Source organism: Gracilinanus agilis, chromosome 3 (assembly GCF_016433145.1).
Source record: "Gracilinanus agilis isolate LMUSP501 chromosome 3, AgileGrace, whole genome shotgun sequence".
Classification (NCBI taxonomy): domain Eukaryota; kingdom Metazoa; phylum Chordata; class Mammalia; order Didelphimorphia; family Didelphidae; genus Gracilinanus; species Gracilinanus agilis.
The window spans coordinates 337,373,808-337,399,732 of record NC_058132.1 but is presented as its reverse complement, the minus strand read 5'-3'; the positions used below and the strand labels follow the sequence as shown (position 1 = coordinate 337,399,732).

The 25,925-nt window shown below is 39.1% G+C and overlaps 1 protein-coding gene across 1 annotated transcript in view; it reads left to right on the top strand.

Annotated features, from left to right (window-relative positions):
• LOC123241533 (glycerol-3-phosphate dehydrogenase [NAD(+)], cytoplasmic-like) overlaps positions 1-25,925 on the top strand; it is a 96,177-nt gene that overhangs the window by 26,355 nt on the left and 43,897 nt on the right. Inside the window, exons 4-5 of the mRNA XM_044669157.1 lie at positions 3,910-4,087; positions 25,079-25,219. Coding sequence (XP_044525092.1) covers positions 3,910-4,087; positions 25,079-25,219 — 319 coding nt within the window. The remainder of the gene's footprint in view (positions 1-3,909; positions 4,088-25,078; positions 25,220-25,925) is intronic.

The window sequence follows — 25,925 nt, the reverse complement described above, 5'->3', positions numbered from 1 at the left end:
CTTTCAATTTTGCCTAGAAATTTAGCCTAGCCTGAGGATTCAACTACACTTCCCTAATCAAGATTCCTATTGATACTCACATACATTTGAATCTGGATTGCTGCTGGCCTTCAGCTATCTGCCTTGCTGTCCACTGGCCACTCTCTCTGATCTTTTGTTGCAGAGTTTTTTAGAAGCAATTAGGAGGCCTTAATTCACCTATTGTTCAGATAGATAAACTGAGGCATTTTCTAATGTTCAGGTTTCCAGGTCAGGGAACCATCTGTGTGGAGTGAAGATCTGGATCTCATCACCACTCTAAATAAGTAGAGAGGAGGCCAGATAGAATGCGGGCATATTCAGTTTTATTGCAGATTTGCTACAAGGAAGCGGGGGTAGGGATGGTAGTGGAGGGGGGAGGGGAAATGGAACACTGCCCACACAAGCCTAGTGCTCAAGCTTGGCACAGAAACGTCTCTTTCTATGAGCATAGACTTTTTATAACAATATTGATGAAAGATCTTCCCTCCCTTTCGTCCAACCCCATACAGAGGGTGGGGGTCATGACATTCACAATCTTGAGCGTATGATTTTCAACATTATTTACCCCTAAAAAACCCCCATGACCAAAACCCTATGACTATCAAGCAATTTACAGCCTGAGACAGTAAAGATACATTTGAAAACCCCTGTTCTTTCCTCCTTCAGTTTATCTTACCCTTCTTCCTAGAGCTGGCTGGCATACTTCCCAGACTTTGAGATAAATTTTTCCCAAGGTTTTGAAAATAGGTCAGAAAAGCTAGGGAAGAAAGATTGATGGGCAGTGGGGGGCAGTTTTATTCTAAGGCTAAGTCTAAGTGGGATCTTGAAAATTGGGATTACAAATCAAATACTACTCTGAGAATTACACACTTAATCTCATCCCACATAACTGGAAACATTGAGAAAGGAAGGACTGCTAATCCTGGAAATCCTTGAATCTTTGATGAATATATGTCTTTTGCAGAGACGGAGACAATTGTACTTGCCCAGGACTTTGACATGTAACTGATGTGGACTTTTGTTTTCTCACAAACTCATTGTTTATAAGTAACAAAGTCTATTACATTTGATCACCCCACAATGTTTCAGTTTCTGTGTATAATGTTCTCCTGTTTCTACTTATTTCACTCCACATCAGTTCATGTAGGTTTTTCCAGTTCTTATAGAAAAATCAACCATTTCATCATTTCTTATAGCACAATAGTATTCCATCAATATCATATACCACAATTTGTTCAGCCATTCCCCAATTGAGGGACATCCTCAGTTTCCAATTTTTTTGCCACCACAAAAAGCACCACTATAAATACTTTTGTACAGACAGGTCCATCCTCATTTTACAAGTGCCTTTTTTTAATATATAAAGAAAGGCACATGTTTGATACCAGAATATCCTTTTCTCTATTGCATATAGCACTTCTAGATTCACATGCTTTCTAATGACATCTTAAATCTCTAGCATGCTGTACTCATTTGCTCACTTAAACAGACATTTATTAAACTTTAATTTATTAAACCTAGTTATTAAAGTGTGCTAGATCCTATGGGAGACATAAAATTATCCATTATGAAATATTTCCCTAGATGGAATTATAGGAATATAGTTAGGGATAGACTCTTCCACATTACAGGATCACAACATTTCAAATTTAGGTAATGGGTCCCTGAATCAGGGACTATACGCAATTTTAAGACTTTACCCCATATGAATCCTTTGTCTACTATTAAGTAGGCTATAGATTTTACCCTGGGCACAGCTTTCTCCCTGCCCCTTCATACCTTTTATTTTTTTCCATACTTTTTTGCATTCTTTCATTTTCTTCTTTAAACTCTTACCTTCTGTCTTAGAATCAATACTGGTTATCAATTCCAAGGCAGAAGAACAGTAAGGACTAGGCAATTGGGTTAGGTAACTTGACTAGGGTCACACAACTAGGAAGTATTTGAGGTCAAATCTGAACCTAGGACCTCTTGCCTACAGCCCTGGTTCTCTCTCCATTCAACTACCCTCTCTGCATTCTTTCATGTGCTGAAAATTATCTAAACTGTTATCTAGGAAAGTGCTCTCTGGGATGAATTCAACAAACCTGTAAATCCATGTGGTATGTTTCTTAAATAGTCAGGCACTGTACATTGATCAGGAATTCTACATTGATCTGGATAACCACACATTTTAACTTCCTTTTAGATCTCCTAGTAGCAAGCTAACTAAAAACACCTGGGCTAGGGGCAGCTGGGTAGCTCAGTGGAGTGAGAGTCAGGCCTAGAGACAGGAGGTCCTAGGCTCAAACCCGGCCTCAGCCACTTCCCAGCTGTGTGACCCTGGGCAAGTCACTTGACCCCCATTGCCCACCCTTACCAATCTCCCACCTATGAGACAATACACCGAAGTACAAGGGTTTAAAAAAAAAAAACACCTGGGCTAAGGCATCCTTTCTCCTGTCTGCTGTACTTCATCATTCTCAAGTCTGATGGCTATAGTTTCCTTTGCATGGCACTGTCATTCCATTGGAACAGGAAACATATTCACAGGAGCAGTAGCAATCACACAAAGCATGCAAGCTGGCTGGTGTTCCTGACTGATGAATGGAAGGCCTTCCTTTACCCAGGCCTTCTTCGGGGTAACCCTGCTCTTATTTTGCCACTCTTTCATGAGCACAAATATGGTCCTCAGCCAGAGCTCCTCCAGGATCAAGAGAGGTCAAAAGAGACCCTTTTTACCAGAGGCTCTTGCAATTTATAAAAACCATTCTTTGTGTCACTTCCTGAGCTTTCCTCCCACTTTACGAGTACCAATTAGAGATAAAGTTTTGCTTAGTACTGTCCAGAGGGCAGTCAATGGATTCTGATTCCTCACCCACTATTGCACACATGGGTCATAGACCTCCCCCCCCACTTGAGGAGATAAGTGGGGTGTGTATTAAATCTAAAAATGGGCAGGGTAGAGTTTTGTGATTAAATCTAAAAATGAGCAGGGTAGAGTTAATCGCACCCATCTTCACAGAAGGAAATGGCAAATCACTCCAATATCTTTGCCAAGAAAACCCTCCTATGGGATCTCAAAGAGTCAGATATGACTAAAATGACTGAATGACAATTAGTGTTTACTATGTGCTATTTACTCTTCTAAGAGCTTCACAATATTACTCTCTCATTTGGTCTTCATCATTACCCTTGGAGGTAGGTACTATCATTCCTATTTTACAGATGAGGAAACTGAGAATAAGTAATTTACTCAGGGTCACATAGCAAGGTAAAGTGTTTAAGTTCTGATTCCAAGCCCATTCACAGCACCACCTAGCTTCCCAGAAGAATTGGAATGTCCAGACCTTCCAGGGAGGGAGATAAATTATTAGGCCATTTCACTAGTCTAAATGTTTTCTCACTAGGCTGTGAGAAAACATCCTCCATTTAAGAAATGTCAGGAGTAATTAAGTGGATTAATGGATTGAGAAACCAGGCTTATGGATGAGAGGTCTAGGATTTAAATCTGGCCTCATAAATTTCCTAACTGTGTGACTTTGGTCAAGTCACTTAACCCCCATTGCCTAGCCCTTACATTCTTCTTGCTTGGAACCAATACCAAGAACTAATTGATTCAAAGATGGCAGGTAAGGATTTAAAAAAATAATAAAAATAATTAAATATATATATATATGTATATGTATATATATATATATATATATATATATATACTATATAACCATATATATTGGCATATAAGGTACTTCTAGGAGTTGGGACTTAGATGATTTTTTATTTTCTTAGCTGAACATCTAAACCACAATAAAGATAGCCATTGACTATCTCATTCTGTCCCCTCTAGGAGAGCCTTTAATTCTATGAGACTCATTCTCTTTCCTTTCTTTTCCTCTCTTCTTGTGAAAGGGGAACTGCCATTGCAAAAATAATTGGCAAAAATGTCATGAATTCTACAACATTTGACCATGAAGTGATACTCTGGGTATTTGAAGAGACATTTGATGGAAAAAAACTGTCAGAGATCATCAATGAGGAACATGAAAACAAGAAGTACCTGCCTGGAATAAAGTTAACTTCTAATGTGGTGAGTTAAATGACCTGCTAGACAGTACCAGATCTTAAACTGTACTATAAAGCGGTGATCATCAAAACAATATGGTACTGGCTAAGAGACAGAAGGGAGGATCAGTGGACTAGACTTGAGGTAAATGACCTCATCAAGATAGTGTATGATAAACTCAAAGATCCTAGTGTTTGGAATACGAATCTACTATTTGACAAAAACTTTTGGGAAAATTGGAGAAAATTGGGAGAGATTAGGTTTAGATCAACATCTCACACCCTATACCAAGATAAATTCAGAATAAGCAAATGGCTTAAAAATAAAGAGGGAAATTATAAGTAAATTAGGTGAACATAGAATAATATACCTGTCAGATCTATGGGAAAGGAAAGAACTTAAGACCAAGCAAGAGAACAGAGAATGTTACAGAGAATAAAATGAATAATTTTGATTACATTAAATTAAAAAGGGGTTATACAAACAAAACCAATGCAAACAAAATTAGAAGGGAAGCAAGAAATTGGGGGGAAATCTTTATAACAAAAACCTCTGACAGTGGTCTAATTTCTCAAATTTACAAGGAGTTAAGTCAATTGCACAAAAAATCCAGTCATTCCCCAATTGATAAATAGTGAAGGGACATGAATAGGCAGTTTTCAGATAAGGAAATCAAAACTATCAATAAACACATGGAAAAGTGTTCTAAATCTCATAACTAGAGAAATGCAAATAAAAACAACCCTGATGTTCCACCTCATACCAGCAGATTGGCCAATATGACAATTAAGGAAAATAATAAATTTTGGAGAGGATGTGGCAAAATTGGTGGAGTTGTGAATTGATCCAACCATTCCTGGAGGGCAATTTGGAACTATGCCCACAGGGCTTTAAAAGACTGCCTGCCCTTTGATCCAGCAATACCACTGCTGGGTTTGTACCCTAAAGAAATAATAAGGAAAAATACATGTATGAAAATATTTCTAGCTACACTTTTTGTAGTGACAAAAAATTGGAAAACGAAGGGGTGTCCATTGCTTGGGGAATGGCTGAACAAACTGATGGTGATAGAATACTATTATGCTGAAAGGAATTATGAACTGGAGGAATTCCAAGTGAACTGGAAAGACCTCCAGAAATTGATGCAGAGTGAAAAGAGCAGAATCAGGAGAACCTTGTACACAGAAACTGAAACTACTGTGGCACAATCAAATTGTAATGGACTTCTCTACTAGCAGCAATGCAATGATCCAGGACAATCCAGAGGGTCCTAGGAGAAAGAATGCTATCCACATCCAGAGAAAGAACTGTGGGAGTAGAAATGCAGAAGAAAAGCATATGATTGATCACATGGTTCAATGGGTATATAATTGGGGGTTTTGACTTCAAATGATCATTCTATTGCAAATATTAATAATGTGGAACTAGGCTTTGAACAATGATACATAAACCCAGTGGAATTGCACATCAGCTCTGGGAGGAGGGAGGGAAAGAACGTGAATCATGTAACCATGGAAAAAAATTGTAAATAAGTTTTTTTTAATTAGAAATAAAATAAATAAATGACCTGCTAGAAGCAGGCCCCTACAGGCCCTAAGAGAAACCAGATCTGGGTCCTATTCTCCTATCCCAGCAAAGATTTCATTATTTTTTATATCACAATAATATTTCCAATACATTCACATACCAAATTTGTTTAGCTACTCCTCAGTAGGAGAATATCCTCTTAAGGTTTCCAATTTTTGGCTACTATGAAAAAAGTGACTATTGTACATATAGCTCCTTTTCCTTTCTTTGACTTCTTTGGGGTTCAAGCCCTAGTAGTGGTAGACCAGAGTCAAAAGGAATGCAAAATTCTGTAACTTTCTGGGCTTAACAACTTACTTTTTCACTAAAATCCTTTTCTCTGTTTTCCTGAGGCCTAACCTTTGACTTCTTTCTTTTAGGAAAAAGTCAAGAATGAAAGCTAAGGGGGGCAGCTGGGCAGCTCAGTGGATTGAGAGTCAGGCCTAGAGACAGGAGGTCCTAGGTTCAAATCTGGCCTCAGCCACTTCCCAGCTGAGTGGCCCTGGGCAAGTCACTTGACCCCCATTGCCTACCCTTACCACTCTTCCACCTAGGAGCCAATACACCGAAGTTAAGGGTTTAAAAAAAAATAAAAATAAAAAAAGAGTGCATTACACAAAGGCACCAAACCTATTAAAAAAAAAAAAAAAGAATGAAAGCTAAGGCCCAGAAAAATGGATTGAAGGTGGTAATCAAATTTCAAAAGGGAAATACCTTTAGATACTAGAAATATTAAGATTAAGATCCCATTTTTAGAAATCTTGAGTGTTTTTGGACAGGCTCAGTTACTCATTAACTATACTCCCAGTAGGAAAGAAAGGAACCAAGCACACTAAACACTGCAAATTTTTAATCCTACAACTCTTAAAAGTAGAAACTATTATTATTCACATTTTACTGTTGAGGAAACTGAAGCAGAGACACTAAGTGATTTGCCCAGGGTCATCCAACTAATTGAGATTGGATCTGAACTCAGGTCATCTTGATGCCTGGCCCAGATCTCTATCCACTGAGCTACCTGGCTTCCATTACCAAATACATGTATAGTCCCTGCCTTTTATTCAGAACAGATTTTAATCTGAAGCATATGAATTTTTAAAAATTGGTGCTTTTCAACATAACTGGTTCCATATAATATTTTTCTAAGCATCCCTGTATTTGTTATATTCAGCATTTCAGTCCATTCCTTAGTCAATTGGCCTCTACTTTATTTATAAATCTTTGTCGCTATAAAAAAAAGTGCTTCTCTAAATATTTTGGGAAGTTCATGAACTTTATTCTTATCAGTGGCCTCTTAGGGGGTAGAAGGAAAAGTGGGTTTATGTGTAGTAGAGGAATCTTTGGGTTAAACAGCATAAACATTTTAGTCTAAATGAAAAAATTTTTAAGCAAGGAAATTGGGGTATGTTTGGAAAGAGCCCAGGAAAGAACCACTGGATAAAGAGAAGATAAAAATTGGAGATTTAGGATTGAAGGTATAAAATAAGGACTGAGATTTTTAAAAGAGGTCCTGAGAGGGGGGCAGCTGGGTAGCTCAGTGGATTAAGAGCCAGGCCTAGACATGGGAGGTCCTAGGTTCAAATCTGGCCTCAGACACTTCCTAGCTGTGTGACCCTGGGCAAGTCACTTGACCCCCATTGCCTAGCCCTTACCACTCTTCTACCTTGGAGCCAATACACAGTATTGACAACAAGACAGAAGGTAAGGGTTTAAAAAAAAAAAAAAAAAAGAGGTCCTGAGATGGGATGCTGAGCTGACTGAAAGTTTGGAGTAGTTTCAGGTTTTTCACTGAAATATGAGACCATCAATTGTGGACAGAATTGTGCCTTCTCAAAATTTGTATTTAGATTTATAGTTCATGCGACATATGTATCAGAGCACCTATGAATTTTGTTTTATGCCTTTAAAAACATCATTCTGAGAAGATTTCACCAGATTGCCAGAAAGGTCCAAAAGAGAAAAAAAAGATTGAGAACTTCTGTTCTGGAGCACTGATGATCTCTAGTCTTGGAGACTGTATATTAAATTATAGTTACTTATTAATAAAAGTCAGAGAGAGAAAGAGCGAAAGAAAATCACCTGGCCACCCTGACTCCAAAACTGCTCCGACACTTCCCTGGATCCATTTCCCAAATGAGATTCAAGGACAGCCTTAAGCACTCCAGAAAAGGGAGAGAGAGATCAAGCTCCAGCTAGTGTTCGAGGCTAATGTTCAGGAAGAGTCCTGCACCCAAGAGAGCCCCCTGCTGCCAGCCCCCTTTCTTTATAAGGCCAATGACATCACTCCTACTGGGACTCTTGATCAGACAATCTGGGTCCCAAGTCTTGACTTCCTGACATGTCACCTGCCACTCAGGGACTTCCACTAGCTCCTTCCAGAAGTCAGGATTCCAGGTACCCTTGTTGGTCCTTTAGTCACACAATTTGTTGGTTGGCATCCTGATTTTATATGCATGTGTGGATAAAGGGTTAAAACATTTTATATTAATTTTACAGAAAAGACAATACACACTTGAGGTTAGAGAACCTAGGTCTGACTCCTTTGCTGCTACTTAATCCCTGTATGAACTTGGAGGGATCTCTTAACATCTCTGGCTCTTAATTTTCTTCATTTGTAAAATAAAGTTTGGCTAGAAAGACTTCAGCCAGGCTTTCAAAAGGGTCCATGGCACAACAGTGGTATAGAATGCCTGGATTATTTCAATGCTAAGGTTTCTTCCAGCTCTAAATCTTATGGAATATTAGTAGGCATTTTCATGAAACTTATATAGTATATTGAAGAAAAATATACTATATGCTGTATTTTTGGAATAAATCTGACAATTTTTATTAATATATCACTTGTCTAAATTGAAATATTTTTCTATCAGACGTATTCAAATTGGTAGAAGCTACTCATGCCTTGGGACGACATATCCCTCTCACAAAATAATTTGAAGAAACATTTTAATAGGATTCTTGAATTTAAGCAAATTTAACAATAATAGATTAGAAATAATTATACATCTCAGGGTTAAAAAATTTTTTTTTACTATGTTAAATAAGACAATAGTGACAATCTTTCTAGCCTAGAGGTATTTTTCATTTTAAATCTGGTTTACCACCTTAAACAATTTTTCTGGGCCTTAGTTTCCATTCTTGACTAAAAGAAGTTAAGGGTCAGGCCCAAGGAAAAGAGCGAAAAGGATTTCTGTTGTTTCAGCCATTTTTTAATCATTCTTATAAATTTGACTCAGTTCTCTATACAGTTGAAGAATGATACTTGCTGCAAAAAAAATTCCCAACTTTCTACTTTCTTATATTGGTTTTGTTTGTGCAAAAACTTTTCAATTTAATATGATAAAAATTATCCATTTTAAATCCAGTAATCCTCTCTCTCTTGTGTGGTCCTAAATTCTTCCCTTATCCATAGATCTGACAGGTAAACTATTCCATACTCCTTTAAAATTAGATGTTGGCTCACCCCCTTTTAAAAGGTGGCCAATCTTTAACAAGAAGTTAATAGAGATACATCTTAGTTGAATTCAACAAACAACAACTTTATATTCTTTAAGGGATAGCTCAAAGACTGTCCCATAGGCAAAAAGTTTTAGAGAAAATATTGCCACTCTATAGAGTGTCTGGAAGAAGGAAACTACTATGGTGAAAAGCCCTGAACCCATGCCATATAAAGATCATTTGAAGGAATTGATGATGTTTAACCTTGTGTTAAGGTTAAAATTTACTGGAGACTGTGTATTAATTTATAATTATTTATTAAGTGGGTCAGAGAAAGAAAGGCACAGAGCCACAGGGTTGGTCACACACTTGCTTTCCTAGCTACCTTGAGCTCATAACTCACCTTATATCCCTGCTTCACTCTTGCTGCTTGGCCAGAAAAACTCCAAAAGCTTCCTTGATCTATAATTTATATCCCCCATGACATCACTTTTTCTAGGTCTTCCTGATTGGACAGACTTGGCCTCAGTCTGGGTCAGAGGCCTGTCTTCTGGACACCAGGAGTCACATGGGACAAGAGGCAAGCATCTTCCAGGACACACCAGAGAGCCACAAGTCTTCTGGTGCCCTCCCAGAGTGTGCATTCCACTCTCTTATACAGATAAGCCTCAGGCCTTGGTCTGAATCCAATCAAGGGGTGGGGGATGAACTGAAACTGAAATCACTAGAAAATGGCCATCAAATGCCCAGATTCCTAGCCATTGACTTGTCTACCCACCAATAAAATGATTATTCATTGAGAGTAGCAGGGTTACATCTGCCCAACTACAGATCCTACATCACCCTTGGGGAAGGGAAGAGTAAGCTGAGGAGTTACAGACAAATCTGTCTTCAACTGTGATGAGGCAGTAACTGTGGCAAAGGATAGGTATTTATGGGGCCTATCTTTTATCCTATTGAACTGTGTCTTAGCACAGATCAATGTTGTGATAGGGAATGGAATAATGAGGTTGCACTTCCCATTGTCACCCATAGATCTGCTACCCAGTGACCGCTTCTCTCTCTTAAAACACAAGTCAGAAAACATTTTGGTAAATGGTCAGTCAAATCAATGGGAGTGGGGTAATCTGAAAATTACCTTAGAAGACATGTTAAAATCAACCAAGATTTCAAAATCTGTAAGTTCCTCAAAGACCAATGATAGCAGTTATGACCAGACAAAAGGGCTCTACCCTTCACTTGAGGTGATATATACCAAAACAAAAAGACAAAATGGCTTGTTTGGTGATATATGACTGTCAAGAGGTAAAATTTGTGGCCAAGTCTCATTCATATGGACTGAGGTTACAGAGCTCTGATGGTGTTGAATATGTCCTTTTTGGCCAGGGACCCTAATAATAGTAATGTCCTTAGTCTAATCATCAGGAGAGGGAACAAAATAGGAAAATGCAATATGGCTTAATGCTAAAAACAAAATGGTACCAAATGAAGGTTGCTTTTTTTTTTTTTAAGAGCAAATTAGGGGGTAACTGTGTGGCTCAGTGGATTGAGAGCCAGGTCTAGAGACGGAGGGGTCCTAGGTTCAAATCTGGCCTCACACACTTTTTTAGCTGTGTGACCCTGGGCAAGTCACTTAATCCCCACTGCCTAGCCCTTATTGCTCTTCTCTCTTGGAGCCAATACACAATATTGATTTTAAGACAGAAGGTAAGTGTTAAAAAAAAATTTTTTTAGGAGTAAATTAGACTGGGGGCAGCTGGATAGTTCTGTGGATTGAGAACCAGGTCTAGAGACGGGAAGTCCTAGGTTCAAATCTGACCTCAGACACTTCCCAGCTGTGAGACCCTGAGCAAGTCACTTGACCCCCATTGCCTAGCCCTTACCACTCTTACCTTGGAAGGGTAAGGGTTTAAAAAAAAAAGAGTAAATTAGACTTACCTATAAAATCCCTAATCACATAAAGAGTAAAAATAAAAGCAAAACCAAACCCAAAGATAAATAGGTAATGTATAATCAAAGTGACAGAATACAATTAATTAGTGTCAAGGATGATACCAGTTTTACATGAGAGCAAGGAATCCAAAAGTATTTTTCTCCAATTTTGATGACAGTCAGAATAGTTAGCAACATCTGGAAAGGGCCTTTCCAAGCAGGCTGAATCCCACCAGTTCACTGAAAATTCTTTACATATACCTTGTCTCCTAGGTGTAGATCATAGAATGAGAAGTTCAAGAAGCCTGCCTGTACTGCTTCCCCAGAGTCATGAAGTTTATGTAACTTGACTTATAATTCCTGTATATGAGAAGCAGCAGAGATGTCCCCCCAGTAATATATGTATTCAGGGGAAAAAAGTTAGGACTTTACAGGAGGATGTCCAATAAGCATTTCAAATGTGAGACATGTAGAACTTTTCCCTGCATCTATCTGCTGAAAAGATAAAATAGGGCTAAGGGGAGAATCTCAGGCCATTTCAATTGAGTCTTAGTGCATAGTTTGCCAATTATGGTTTTAAGTTGTCTATTCACACATTCAACTTGTCTTGAGATATGAGGATGAAAAGTTGTATGGCATTTGAGAGTAATTCCTAACCAAGAATAATCCTGTGATAAAACAGAATCAGTAAAATGAGTGTCCTTATCTGAATCAATGCATGCAAGTGGGCCAAACTGGGGAAACATCTTCCTTAATGGCATTTTAGCAACAGATGCCTCTGTAGCATGAATACTAGGGAAGGCTTCAATTCATACAGTGAGTTGGTCCACTATAACAAGACAAACTTATTAATGTCCAGCTTTAGAGGCATACTGATGAAATCAATTTGCAAATGCTCAAAGGGTGTGTAAACCAGATGACACCCACCAAAAACCTTGGCATGGAAAGCATTATATGCCTGGCATGCAGGACAAGAGACACACATGCAGGAGGCTATATTGGTTATACCTGAGGCCACTCAAACTCTTTTATTGGAGTCCATTAAAGTGCTAAAGTGTCCACTCCTGTGAATAGATAAGCATGTTTAAAGATAGAAGCTTCTAGGAGCAGAGGTTTTCCTTCTGATGACACCAAACCCTTTAATGCGCTTTGCTTTAAACCTATGCTTCCACTTTTCCACTTTCCTATTCATTATGAGAGATAAATTTGTTCTAGATATCAGACTCAAAATTAACTCTGGTCCTTCTAAGGCCAGAAGCTTAGCTACAGTGTCTGCCTTCTTAATTTACCCTAAAGACAGGGTCAGTCCCTCTGGTATGGGCAGAGCAATGAATAATAGCCAAGGCTGCAGGTAGCTGAGATGCAGATGGGAATTCTTTAATGACCTCTGCATCTGCAATTGTTTTGCCAGCAGAAGTCAGTAAAAACCCCTCCCTCTGTTTCCAAAGCCTCCCAACAGTATGACAGACCCCAAAAGTGTATACTTGGAGTCTTGTATATATTGTTGTTGTTTTTTCTTTAGCTCTATGTAAGCTTCTCTCAAAGCACTTTTTGGGCACTAATATATGAAAGTTATGGAGCTGCCCAGATGGTAACGTGGTCTGATACAACTTCAGCATCAGTGTAGTATGTGTCATCTCTCATAAAAGAAGAACCATCAGTGTAGAGAACTAAATCAGGGTTTCTAAAGGTGAATCAGAGAGATCATTACAGGGATTCTCAGCCATGGCAACTGCAGAAGCACAGTCATTTAGTGGTTTCCCAGACATTCTCAAATCAGTAAGCAATGTGACAGGATTAAGAACTATAGAGTGTTTAAGGGTGATATTTTAATTCCCTAACAAAGTTATCTCACATTTAGCAAGCCTTTGATCTGAAAATGCCTGTGTTCTATGTCAGAGCAGTAATACCTTGACTTCATGGGAGAAGAGAATAGTTAAATGAGAACCCAGGACTTTTCCTGAGGCCTTTTCCACCACTAGAGCTGTGACATTAATAGCCCAAAGGCAAGGTGGTGCTCCAAGAGGCCACTGTATCTGTATGCAAAATAGTAGACTACTGGGCATTATGTGGGTCAAGAACCCAGAAACTGGGGCTGCTGGGTAGCTCAGTGGATTGAGAGCCAGACTTAGAGACAGGAGGTCCTGGGTTCAAATCTGGCCTCAGATACTTACTAGCTCTGTGACCCTGGGCAAGTCACTTAACCCCCATTGCCTAGCCCTTACCATTTTTCTGCCTTAGAACCAATACTCAATATTGATTCTAAGACAGAAGGTAAGGGTTAAAAAAACAACCAGAAACTACCTCCCTATGTTCTTGTACATAAAATATAGATTCTTGTAATCTGGAATTCCTAGAGCAGAGATGGACAGGATCACCTGTTTTAATTCTGTGAGAGCTGACAGGTATTGGAAATTTAACTGAAAGAGTTTAGGACCTGAATTTTTAGTCAGAGCTACAAGAGCTTAGTAATTTTCTCATAACAGGAGATCCATTGTAAAAGATTGCTCCTAGCTACCTCTTAGAAGAGGAAGCAGAGAGAGTTCTTGAATAGCTTTAATGCTCTTTGGAGAAAGAGAGCAGGTTTCTGCAGCTAAAATAAAATCTAAATATTCCACTTTTTGAAGGTGTCACTGTACTTTTGATCTATAAAATTTGTGGTCTCTCTGGTGGAGCTCTAATTGAAGATGCCCAATATCTTCCTGGCATGTTGCTTGCATCTGGTTCCACTAAAAGTAAATCATCAACATACTCTGAACTAAAATAGAATCCTTAAAAATGATAGTACCCAAGTTCTGCTATAAAATTTGAGACAATAATGTTGGGCTATCTACATACCCCTGAGGCAATTGAGTTCATGTCCACAGGGAAACTTTCTAGTTAAAAGTAAACATAGTCCTATATATATATGGAGAGGAACAGGTCAGGAAAAGCAGAACAAAGGTCTACCACTGTAAAATATATAGCTTCTTGAAATAGGTAACCTTCCTAGAGGGATGTGAGATGATACAACCTAGGAACCTACCCAGGGCCAGTGAAGCACAAACCTTAAAATAGTAAAATAAAGTTTATTTATGTTAGACAGATAATAAATACAGTCCTAAATCTATCAATCTATATCTCCTCCCTCCAATCAGTGAGAATCCTCACAGATCTGTCTTCATGTCTTCTCAATCCCTTCTTATATCTTCCTACTCTTATCTAAAACTCCAAAAAGCTATCTGACTCTAACCTACTGTAATTGCTATGGATTAACAAAAAGGGGAAAAAGGAAAGAACTTACAGGTGAGTTTCAGCCCTTACCCAAAGCCTGGGTTTGGCTGCACTATATAACCCAAAGTCCCAGATGACAACCTTTGGATTACCTTAGCCCAAGAGGATTTCTGGCAGATGGTCTCTGTATCTCAGGGAAGACAGTTTTCTCCAAAACAGATTCTCAACCCAAGGAGTCAATAATCTCTCCACAAAATTATGACTGCTGTTATGTACATCTTGGGAGTTGTGATGGAATTAATTGGAGATTGTCGTGATAGTAGTTTAAGGCTATAAGATACTAATGGGACACCTAGATAAAATAGTGATCCCAAAAGGTCAACCCAAATATAGTTTATACTGCAGGAGAACGTGTGGAATCTTCTTACACCAATCCCAAGATAGAAAACAGTTATTTAGGGCTAACAATCTGAAACTTGATGAATCAGCTGATAGGGGAACACAACTGACCCTTGTTCTAACTGAAGCCCTAATAAGTTCAGGGAGATATCTATATTCCCTTAACTGACAAGCTAATAGACCAGGATGTTAGGTCTATGAAACCAATTAGTTAATCAACTTGTTCTGACTATGGATTACTCTTAAATCTTTGATGATGGGAATACTAAAGGTAAAACCCTTTCCCTGGCTGTCACAGGACTCTGACAACTGAAGCCTCTCACTGGAACTTTTGAGAATCACAGGCAAGTAAAGCTGGCTTCTTGAAAGATAATTTACTTGTTGTAGAGTTCAAGGAAGAGTTGAAACAGAGTAGATGAGAGAAAGTGAGAGATGGGATTTCCTAAGTTAGTCTAAGTTGATAGCTAGTTGTTGGATCTTCAGATGTTGATTATTGATCGAGGATCTTCGTATGGCTGGCCAGCCTGATTCTACATCAGTTATGCAAGATGGAGCCTTAGAGTTCTCTCTCTGACAGTCTTTCTGAACAGGATGAAACAGAATAAGCAATGCCTAAACCCTACTCCACCCTTGCCCAATATCTCCAAACTAAGACCAAGGGTAGTTCAAGTCTTTTCCTTATATATGCAATTTTTTAACTGCCCTGGCTCATGCCAGGCTCATGCCAAGCTCACGCCACCTCAGTTCATTCTGCATTCTAAGCAGGTAACTGCCTATCACTCTTGACTCAACATGACTGCCATTATATTTCTTTATACTGCATAGGGAAAATCTCTCAGAGCAAAACCTCCTTCCTCCTCAGTGTAAATCAAGGCAGAGAAAGAATCAAATGACAGTTAATGTCAGTTCAAAAACTCCCACAATCCTTCTCTCCTTCCCAGAATCCTCCCCCAATGCTTGTATCCAAATTCTCTTTTCCTCTTAAAGCTAATCCATGAAATTAACTCTATCCCTAACCTGCATTCCTATATTCTCTAGGGATTGACTGTTGCAAGGTTTGGAACAACCAGTTTCTTAGATATAATGTGAATTAACTGCATGCAAATCCTGCACAATAGCTTGATTCCCATCAGGAACTGGCTTAGGCTTTTTTACTAGAATTGGTAAATAATATTCAGATTTGTATGGAATTATTATTCTTGCTCAATCACTGAATCAATTATTAGGGATATCACTTCAAAATAGCTATCATGGTTAAAGAGTACTGAGGAATGGAAGGTGGGGAAGGCACCTTTTGCCTTACTCTGAAAAGGAATAGCTGACTTAAGCCCAGAGAGATTCAAGGATGTCTCTTGGAATTTCAAAGGAAGGGGCTGCTATCTCCTGACTGTCAGGAAGGAGAAATGTGAATTAAGTCAGGCAATTACAGGGACAAAGATTTGTTTAGAGAGCATGATATTGTGGTCCTGAATTTACATAAGAAATCTCTCCCTAAGTAAGACTTCTTGTTTGGAAATGATGTGGGATCCTAGATTTACCTTGTGCCTCCAAATTATAGAAGTGTTTCAGGCCATACTGTAAGCAGGAAAATTCCTTTCCCTCCTTGAATTCTTGTTAAGGCTAAAGAAAGGGTTGGCCTGGACTTCAAAGACTAATGATAAGAAAGACCCTTTGGAAGAATTATCCTCCTTGGATCATCCTTTAGGTTTTGAGTTAAACACAGAGATATACCTACAGGCTATGCTTTGATACCATTGGGTTATATCTAAGACATCTATCTGTCCCCTAAACTATGAGGGTCACCCCCTATGTCTTCAGGCTGACCCTGTTCAGATGACCAAACCTCCCCTCCCAACCCCGTGCCTGAGTTGCATACCCTCCTCAAGTCACACATATCAACTGTTATAAAGAGAATAAAGACCCCAGAATTGATGTCCTCTAAAAAGCAGCTTTCCATCTATTCTCTCCTCCCAGTCAAATTCAACATGAATTCTAAATTAATAAATTTATTTTTTTTTAAGCTAAGTTATGGAGTCTTGCATTCTTGCAAAGGGTACCCTTCCCAAACCCAGAGGGTTAACCCAAAACTCCACGCAACATTTTGGCACCCAATGTGGGGCTAAGGCAGGATGTAGTTAAAACTACTAAAAAGATTCTTCAGGTGATCACCCTGGCGTAAAATAGGGCGCTGGTCTGAGAAGCTTAGGGGTACCACAGATGAACCTGTACCCCGAAGGGGCACAAATAGATCTATCTGTGGATTTTAGCATTTGGGTAGCATTAATTCCCCAATCAGAGGAACAATTGCAGGATGCTAGCCTACCTGGTCTGAGGCCAGTCTCCAGTAAAGTTTTCAGCACAGACCATGAATGTGGTTGTTGGAAAAGAGGGGGGGGGCATTAGGATGGGGAACTTCTTGAAGCTATCCCCAGGAGTTTGGATGGTTACATTAGGATACCAGTATGTACAAACAGAGGAATACATTGTTACCCCTATCATGAAGGGGGCAAGATCCTCAGAGCAATTTCTACACAGTGCATGAGTCATATTAAAAGGAAAACAATCAGTGTCCCCACCTTTATCAAAGCACTTATACCGGAAAGGGGGGGGGGGTCTAGGTTAACCCACCTATCCTTGATGAGCAAAATCCTAGTGTGCTGGGCCTGGAGATATTCTGTAAAAGTGAAAGGCTGCCCTGTGAGAAAGCAAGGAGCATCCTCTAAGGTATTCCATAGAGAAGTAGCCAAAACTGGAGTGGATGTGAATCTCCTGGAAGCCTCAAGTGTTGGTAATCCTCAGAGGCACTGAGACCACTGGGCTAGAGGCTTGGGATTATCTCCACTTTGGGAGTGTTTCATACATACCCAACAGTCAGAGGGACCTGCTTTTGCTGCTAATGCTTCCCCAAGTTGAATGAGGGAATTATCTATCCAGCTGGCTAGGCATGCATAATTTAAAACACAGGAGAAAGACCCAGAATGTGAGGAGAGGAATAGTCATGGGTCAGGTAATTAAGAGTTAAAGCAACAGAATTAACAAGGAATTAAGATAACAGGGAGAGAGGGGGAGGGGACTACTTATTCCAAAGTGTCCTTCTGTTGGTTTTTCCTATGGCAAAAGAGGAATTTGAGATCTTCCACTGGCTCACAGGAATAGGTGTCTTCTGTTCCCTCTCCACCACCTGTTTCTGAGGGAATAAAGGGTTTGATATGAGAAACATGAGTCCAATGGGAGGGCCTTGCAAGCATGCTTTTCCTTCTATCTTAATTGGGTTGGCTAGTCCCTATCTGGCTCTGACCTCAGGCTTGGTAGCCACTCCACCCCTGAGGCTTCCCAGATTGAAGAGAGATAGCCTACTACCCAAGGGAGGATAAAAGCTGTCTAGGACTGACTTAAAAAATTTTTTTTTCTCCATTAATATGCACCCCAAAGGGGAATCTCAGGGTATGCTCTGTCTCTGTCTCATTTAGATGGGGAATGGCCAATTCCTCACTGAGGATTAACAACTATGTGTCCACAGAGGTTGCCCAACTTTTAGTACTCAGTTCAGCACTGAGGAGAATCTCCTCTACATTGGAACATCTTCCAATATTGAAAGAGGGGATGATTGACCCCAAATCCAGCAGCCTGACTGACCTCTGGGGCTGATGGGAGAGAGAGCAAAAGAGGTCCCACAAAGATGTCACCCCAAAATGGGGAGTTTCAGGGGTCCAAAAAAGGGTCCCTCCCTACCTGAGAAGCTGTGTTCTCATGGATGATCCAGGGTGCAGGAGAAGTTTTCAGGACAGTCAAACATGTTGGGCACCAAAATGTTTTGGTGGGCTTGAGGTGAACCCCCTGGGATACAGAAGGGTACCCTTTGCAAGAATGCAAGACTCTATAACTTAGCTTTAAAAAAGAGAGAGAGAAATGTATTAATTTAGAATACATGTTGAATTTGTCTGGGTGGACAGAATAGATGGAAAACTGCCTTCTAAAGGACATCAATTCTGGGGTCTTTATACTCTTTATAACAGGTGATATGTGACTTGAGGAGCGTACACTCTCAGGCATGGGGCAGGGGTGGGGTGGGGGAGGTTTGGTCATCTGACCAGGGTCAGCCTGAAGACATAGGAGAGATGATCCTCATAGTTTAGGGGATAGATAGATGCCTTACATACAACCTGATGGTATCAAAGCATAGTCTGGAAGTGTTTCTCTGTGTCTATATCAAAACCTAAGGGATGATCCAAGGAGGATAATTCTCTCAAGGGTCTTTCTTACCATTAGCCTTTGAAGTCCAGGCCAACCCTTTCTTTAGCCTTAACAAGAATTCAAGGAAGGAAAGGAATTTTCCTGCTTACAGTTTGGCCTGAAACACTTCTATAATTTGGAGGCACAAGGTAAATCTAGGGTCCCACATCAGACATCAGAAGGATTTACAAAGATCAGGGTTCAGTTATATGTCTGGATCTCTAGAGTATAAAGGTTCATGGTATGTCACAAGCACCATTAATCATTACAGTTTGCAAGTAACAATAACAAAATATGGGAATTAATCTGATCAGGATACAATTCTCAGTCATCTGTAACGGATACTACAAATAATAGGCTGACAATCAGACTTAACTCACTATACTGACTCTTAAAACATAAGCAAGAGACACTTCTCTGGGCTATCAACTCTTGAGGAATCTATAGTGTATATAAATCCTTCACAAAAGCAAATACCATCTTGTCTTTGAAATAAATTCCTAATTTCTACAATTGACTTATAAGGATGATATTAGAAAATAAGTCTTGTTATATTAGTTTAGAGATAAAAAGTAGAGAAGCTGGATTTGAGAAAGAATTGGAGTTTCAAACAGAGCTAAGACAGAGTGTCAGTTTCAAGTCTAATGGTTTTTGTCTCCAAAAGTTGGTCTCTGGGTGTAGCAGTAGGTCTCTGGCAGTTGGCAAAATCACTAACCAGAGACTCTTTCTCCTATAGAAGGGAAAGAAAGAAAAAACCTGAAGGAATTAAGTGTTTTCCTTTCCCAACTTGGGAAACACTAGTAACTCTTGCTGTTTTTTATAGATTGTTTTAACTCTGAGAAAACTGAAGAGAAACCTGGTTTTTGGTTTGGATTCTGAGTTTGCTTAGGCTCAGAGTCCTAACTTGATTCTTGTTGAGACTCAAACAGCTAGCCTTTGTTATTTTTATAACTTGAAAGTGAAGGTTAAGAATTATAAGGATAATATTGTTAGTTTATTTAGAATAGTAAAAATTTGTGTTAGGTCAGGAAGGATTAGTGTAGCCTGTGAAAACAGGAGAAGCGGTTCCTTGTGGAACCAGGGAGTTTTATTTGGGTGGAGTTAGAATCCCTCAAAGCAGTGATGGGCAAACCACAGCCCTGCAGGCCAGACGTGGCCTCCTGAAATGTTCTATCCAGCTATAGCTGCAGGACATTATTCCTAATCTGATGAATACAATGAGTAGGATACAATACAATACAATGAAACTTGGAAAGAGTTGCCTTAGAAACAGTCTGACAGATGAGCATTTCCTTTCCTTTGGCTCCCCTCTTTAAAAAAGTTTGCCCATCACTGCCTTAGAGTTAGAAATCCTTTTTATCCTTATATATTTCAATAAATATTTTATTTTTTATAACAAGAGTCTCTTAGGCATCCTTTTGCCTGGCCCTAAAGAGAAGTTCATTTATAAGCTTTACTTCACTGATATAAACTGGAGATACTTTGCAAACACAGTAAACAGAGTATCTCAAATCAGTTTATAATCAATAATCAATAATCAATCCATTGCCTAATTAGTTTTACAGTAGTTTTTTATTTTTATAGACTCAATGATTGGTTCTGGTATCTTTATCAGGAATCAGGATTCAGTCAAGGCTGTGCACTTAGATAATAGCTCTAATATTCTAATACCTCACTATGTCTATCTTTTCTACTACTCTGCTTAGTATTTTATTATTATAATTGATATTTTATACACATTTAACTAACTGGATCTAACTCTTATAAAATCAGAGTTGAAGGACTATATGTGATTCCTTGTTTTATAATCACTGATATAATAAAGGTAATTTCCTTTTCACCTAAGAGATATGGAAGGGAATAAGGCATTAGGAGGAATGAATATTCAACTGACAGAAGTCCCAGGGACACAAGGCAAGAAGAAAGCTTACAAACATTTTGAGGTTTCCCCAAACACATCAATCACATTTAAAGACCCAATGGAAGTACAATCAGAATTGGGTTTGTTCCCCAACTGATCTGGAAGCCCCAATATCTAAGAGACAATCATAATAATGTCCCCAACCTTAAGAGTTACATGAGGCTCTTTACTAGGGGAAGGGTACAGTGTGAAATAAGTGGAAGTAAAGCATTAGAGTCTAGAAAGGAAAAGTCACCCCACTCAGACTCCAAGACTCCCTTCCCCTCCCTCACATAATTATAGATCATATTTCCTCTGACATTTCCCACAATGACTGTAGTTCCCCTGGGGGGCACTATACCTGGTATCATGAGAAAACACCAGTTCTACTGAAATATCTATTATTATTCCAGTTTCTGTTTCTAAATTCCTGATTCTTCCTTCTACAATTTATTGCTACATGATCTGACCTGTCACAGAAAAAACAAGCAAGCAAACAAAACCCAGTGTATTAATAATATTCCCCTCTAGGTTTGGGGCATTATCAGTTTCCTGCCTGAATAAGAGTCTTAGTGACTTCTTGCAAGGGAGCTAAGAGTTCTTCAATTAACAGATGTTAAAATAGGAGCCAAAATAGGTATTTCTCTTTCCCTGTCCTGTTTAATTCTTTCCAATTTCTCCTTTTCAGCTTTTTCCCTTTTCTTCTCTCACACCTTAAAAAACATATACAACTATCCATTTTTAACTGTTCTAGATTCATAATAGCTCAGTCAGGACCATGGAGTGGTTCACAAAATGGTGACAAGATGATATAAGCCTCAGTGGGCTTAATAGTATCTAAACCTGCAAATTTCTTAGCTGCCATGCATAAAATTATTTGGGACAGTCATTATCTTCCTGAATAACATATTCAAACTTGTGCCAATTTTCTGGGCAAATAGAGCAGTCCCTCATTCCTTTGAACAGTGTCTCCCTATCACATAACCTCACATAGTCCTTACTTAGGATTATTGGAGTCCCATTGTGGATGCTATAATAGCCACTGTTTCCCATCCTCCTTCTGATAATTAATGGTGGCTTCCAAAATTACTTGGCTTTCTCCCTCAGAGAGTAAAGCAAGCACTAGATCCATTACACCACCCCAGATAGGTTTAATCCTTTTAATATCCCCCAAAATGGCCTCAAATTGTCTGAGAATAGTGATTAGCTCCAAGTCAAAGTTGAGTATGCTCAGATAAGTGGGAAGAGAACAAGATGTTATTTATTAATGTCACCATGTTGCCTCTACAAAAGCCATATGTGGCAACTTCCCTAAGAGGAAATATGTCATATGTCCTTTTCCACTGATTGACTCCATTGAGTCAAAAGCCTGTATGGAGACTTAGCAGAGAACACAAGGAAAAAATGAACCTCCTTAATTTTGAGGAGGCCACTCTGGGTAAGAACTTACTCTTGGTGGAGGAAGAGTGTTGAGAAGGCAGAAAGTCCAAAATAGGAAGAGAGCTCAGGACAGCAAAAAAAGAGAATAAGTCTAGGTATGGGCTAAAAGAATGTGTATTGGGGGGAGAGAGTAAACTCTGGAGAGGGTCCCCGAAAAGAAGAAAGGAGAACCGGTTGAGGCAATGGGAGAGAGGCCAAATAGGAAGGAGCAGGGAGAATCCCTGAAAAGAGAGAAAAGGGGACAGACTGAGACAACAGGGAAGAGGTCAGAGAGGGAGAAACAGCCATAACATGAGAAGAATATTTTCTGCAAGGGCTAATGACTTGTCTTTCCTGGTTCTATTGGTTCTTATTCCCATGAGATGAGCATCTATGTAAAGAAGATCCTTGTGATATAGGGTTCTTACTTCATATATTTCCCATTTCCACAAAAAAGAACAAACATGTATGAACACATACACATATACACAAAGGTTAGAAATTATTGAGCAATCAAAAAAATAAATTAGACACTTCTTGGTTATTGCCTACATCTCTTCCTTGGTTCTCTCCTTAAAGGCCATGTGGTTGTGTTGAACTTAAATGTCCCTCTATATGACAAGAAAAAATGTAAAGAAAACAAAAAGGGCAAAGAAAGGAAGAGTTCAGACTCTTCTTTGTGGTCTTCAGAACTGTTAAGAGTAAAATTCCCTGGAGATTATATATTAAATTATAATTATTAAGTAGTAAAAAATAGGTTGGAGAAAGAAAAGGCACATAGTCACATGGTGAGTTGCACACTTTATTTCCTAGCTAACCCAAGCTTGCTTCTCATCTTGTGTCCCTACTCACTCTTGATGCTTGGCCAGAAAGACCCCAATAGCTTATTTGATCCATAATTTATATCCCCCATGACATCACTTTTCCTGGGTCTCCCTGACTAGACAGACTTCAAAGGCCAGTCTTCTGGATACCAGGAATCACATGGAACAAGAGGCAGGTGTCTGTCTCCTAGGGCATCAGGGCACCTTGAGGCTTCTGGTGTCTTCCCAGAATGCAATTCCCCTTATACGAATGACCCTCAGGTCTTGGTCTTAATCCAGATCAAGGGATTGGTGCTGAGCTGAAACCCCAATTCACTAGGAAATGGGTTTTCAAATTCAATATAAAACTTTCCTTTTAAATCTCCAAAACTGATCTTAGAGTACCAAGAAAAATGGTGCAAGCTGGTGTTAAATTCTCATGCTTGAGAAGACTCAGAAGGATCATATCAGTCTTCAAACATTACAAAGAGATTAAATGGGTTTTGTTGGCCTTCACCAAAGTAAAGTCTGGAGGCAATGTGGTATAAGAGAAAGTATGAGCTTAAAATCACAATCCTGACCCTCCACTTTGGTAAGACCTTGAGCAGCTAGGTTGTATAGTGGATGGAGCATTGGACTTTGAGACTTGCCTTAGATCAGTGATTCCCAAAGTGGGCGCCACCACCCCCTGGTGGGTGCTGCAGCGATCCAGAGGGGCAGTGATGGCCGCAAGTGCATTTATCTTTCCTATTAATTGCTATTAAAATTTTTTTAATTAATTTCCAAGGGGCTAAGTAATATTTTTCTGGAAAGGGGGAAGTAGGCCAAAAAAGTTTGGGAACCACTACCTTAGATGCTCGATAGGTCTTTACCTCAAACGGGATCACATTTGTAAAGCACCTTGTACAATACCTAGTACATAGTAGGCACTTAAATTCTTGTTCCTGTCAACCGGTGTGTAACTAGCAAGTCACATTAACTCCCTCTGCTCCCTATTCTTCATTTATAAAATAAGATAATAACACTTACCTCCCAGGATTGTTGTGAGGATCGAATGAGATAATAATGTAGAAGGAAGTGGCCCTAGAATACTTTTTAGAATCTCTCTAGCTCCTTAGAGGGCAGCTAGGTGGCTCAGTGGATAGAATGCTGGGCTTAGAGTCAGGAGGAATCAGGACTCCTCCTCTTCTTGAGTTCAAATCCGACCTCAGATACTTATTAGCTCTGTGATCCTGAACAAGTCATGTAACTATTTGTCTCAGTTTTCTCATCTGTAAAATGAATTGGAGAATGAAATGGTAAACCACTCCGTTATCTTTGTCAAGAAAATATCAAATGAAGAAAATGAAGACATAAAGAATTAGACCTGACTCAACAACAGAAACAAAGTTCTTTAGACAGAAGGCCACCATCTTCCACAAAAGACTTTCATGATTCATCCTGTCAGGGCTACTCTAGCCTCTTCCCAGAATTATCTTGTATTTATCTTTTTTATATATTTTAGATTTCCTTATAGGTGAACCTGTTGCTTCCCCACATAGAACAGAAGTCTCTTAAGGAAAAGAATCATTCTGTTTCTGTGTTTGTACCTCAGCACTAAGTAAGCAAATAATGTTTTTCATTAATTGATTGAAAGTAAACAAATAATAAATGTTTTTCATTAATTGATTGAAAGTCACACAGAAGGTTAATGATTCCTTTCATCTCCAACATTCTCTATTTTAACCCAACCTAGTTTGCTTGGTCTCCTCAGCTCTAGGAATCTGAGATTTTATCTCTACTATAGAACTATGGTAAAAATTAAGTGGCGAGTGTGAGTCTGGGAAGAGAGGTTATATGTGTAAGAAAATCTCCCTATTCTCTGTGTTAATCTGTATCTTTGAGAGAAATTTTATTAATATAGTTATTGTTCAGTCATTTCAAACATGTCCAACTCTGCATGACCTCATCTGGAGTCAAGATAAGCCTCTTGGTCTATATCAATTGCCCATAGGAAGAGACTGCTGAGAATCAATCAATCAATCAATATTTTTATTAAGTGCCTACTATGTCCCAGCACAATTTGTAAGTGATATGTTATCAAATGGAATAAATGATGCCTTCTGGTTCTAGGTGGCTATTCCAGATTTGGTGACAGCAGTCAAAAATGCTGATATCTTGGTATTTGTCACACCTCATGAATTTGCCCCCAAAATCTGCTGTGAAATGGCTGGTCATCTGAAGCCTGGAGCATTTGGCATCTCTCTCATCAAGGTACAAGTCTTAGTCATCATCCTAACTTAATTTGAGAAGGTCTTTATTTGATGTGGGGATGGTAACAAAATTTAGCCTTTCAAAATCCAGCTCAATGTGTTCTTTAAGTTCCAGACTTGGGACTAGTTATCCTCATATTTCTAACCCATGGACTTTGTGGTAACAAACTCTTAAACTTTACTATAGTGACTATTAAAATCATCAAAAGACTAGTTTGGGGGTAGGAATATCAGTTTATTGATTAGACTAGAAATTAACCAATAAATTGCTGTGTGGTAATCCTCTTGAAAATCAAAGACCAGGGGGGCAGCTGGGTTGCTCAGGGGATTGAGAGCCGGGAGGACCTAGGTTCAAATCTGGCCTCAGACACTTCCCAGTTGTGTGACACTGGGCAAGTCACTTAACCGCCATTGCCTAGCCCTTACCACTCTTCTGCCTTGGAGCCAATATACAGTATTGACTCCAAGACAGAAGGTAAGGGCTTTTAAAAAAAAAAGAAGAAAAAGAAAATAAAAGAAAGAGAGAGAGAGAAAGAGAGAGAAAGAGAAAGAGAGAAAGAGAGAGAAAGAAAGAGAGAAAGAAAGAAAGAGAGAAAGAGAGAGAGAAAGAAAGAGAGAGAGAAAGAGAAAGAGAGAAAGAGAGAGAAAGAGAGAAAGAAAGAAAGAGAGAGAGAAAGAAAGAAAGAGAGAGAGAGAGAGAGAAAGAA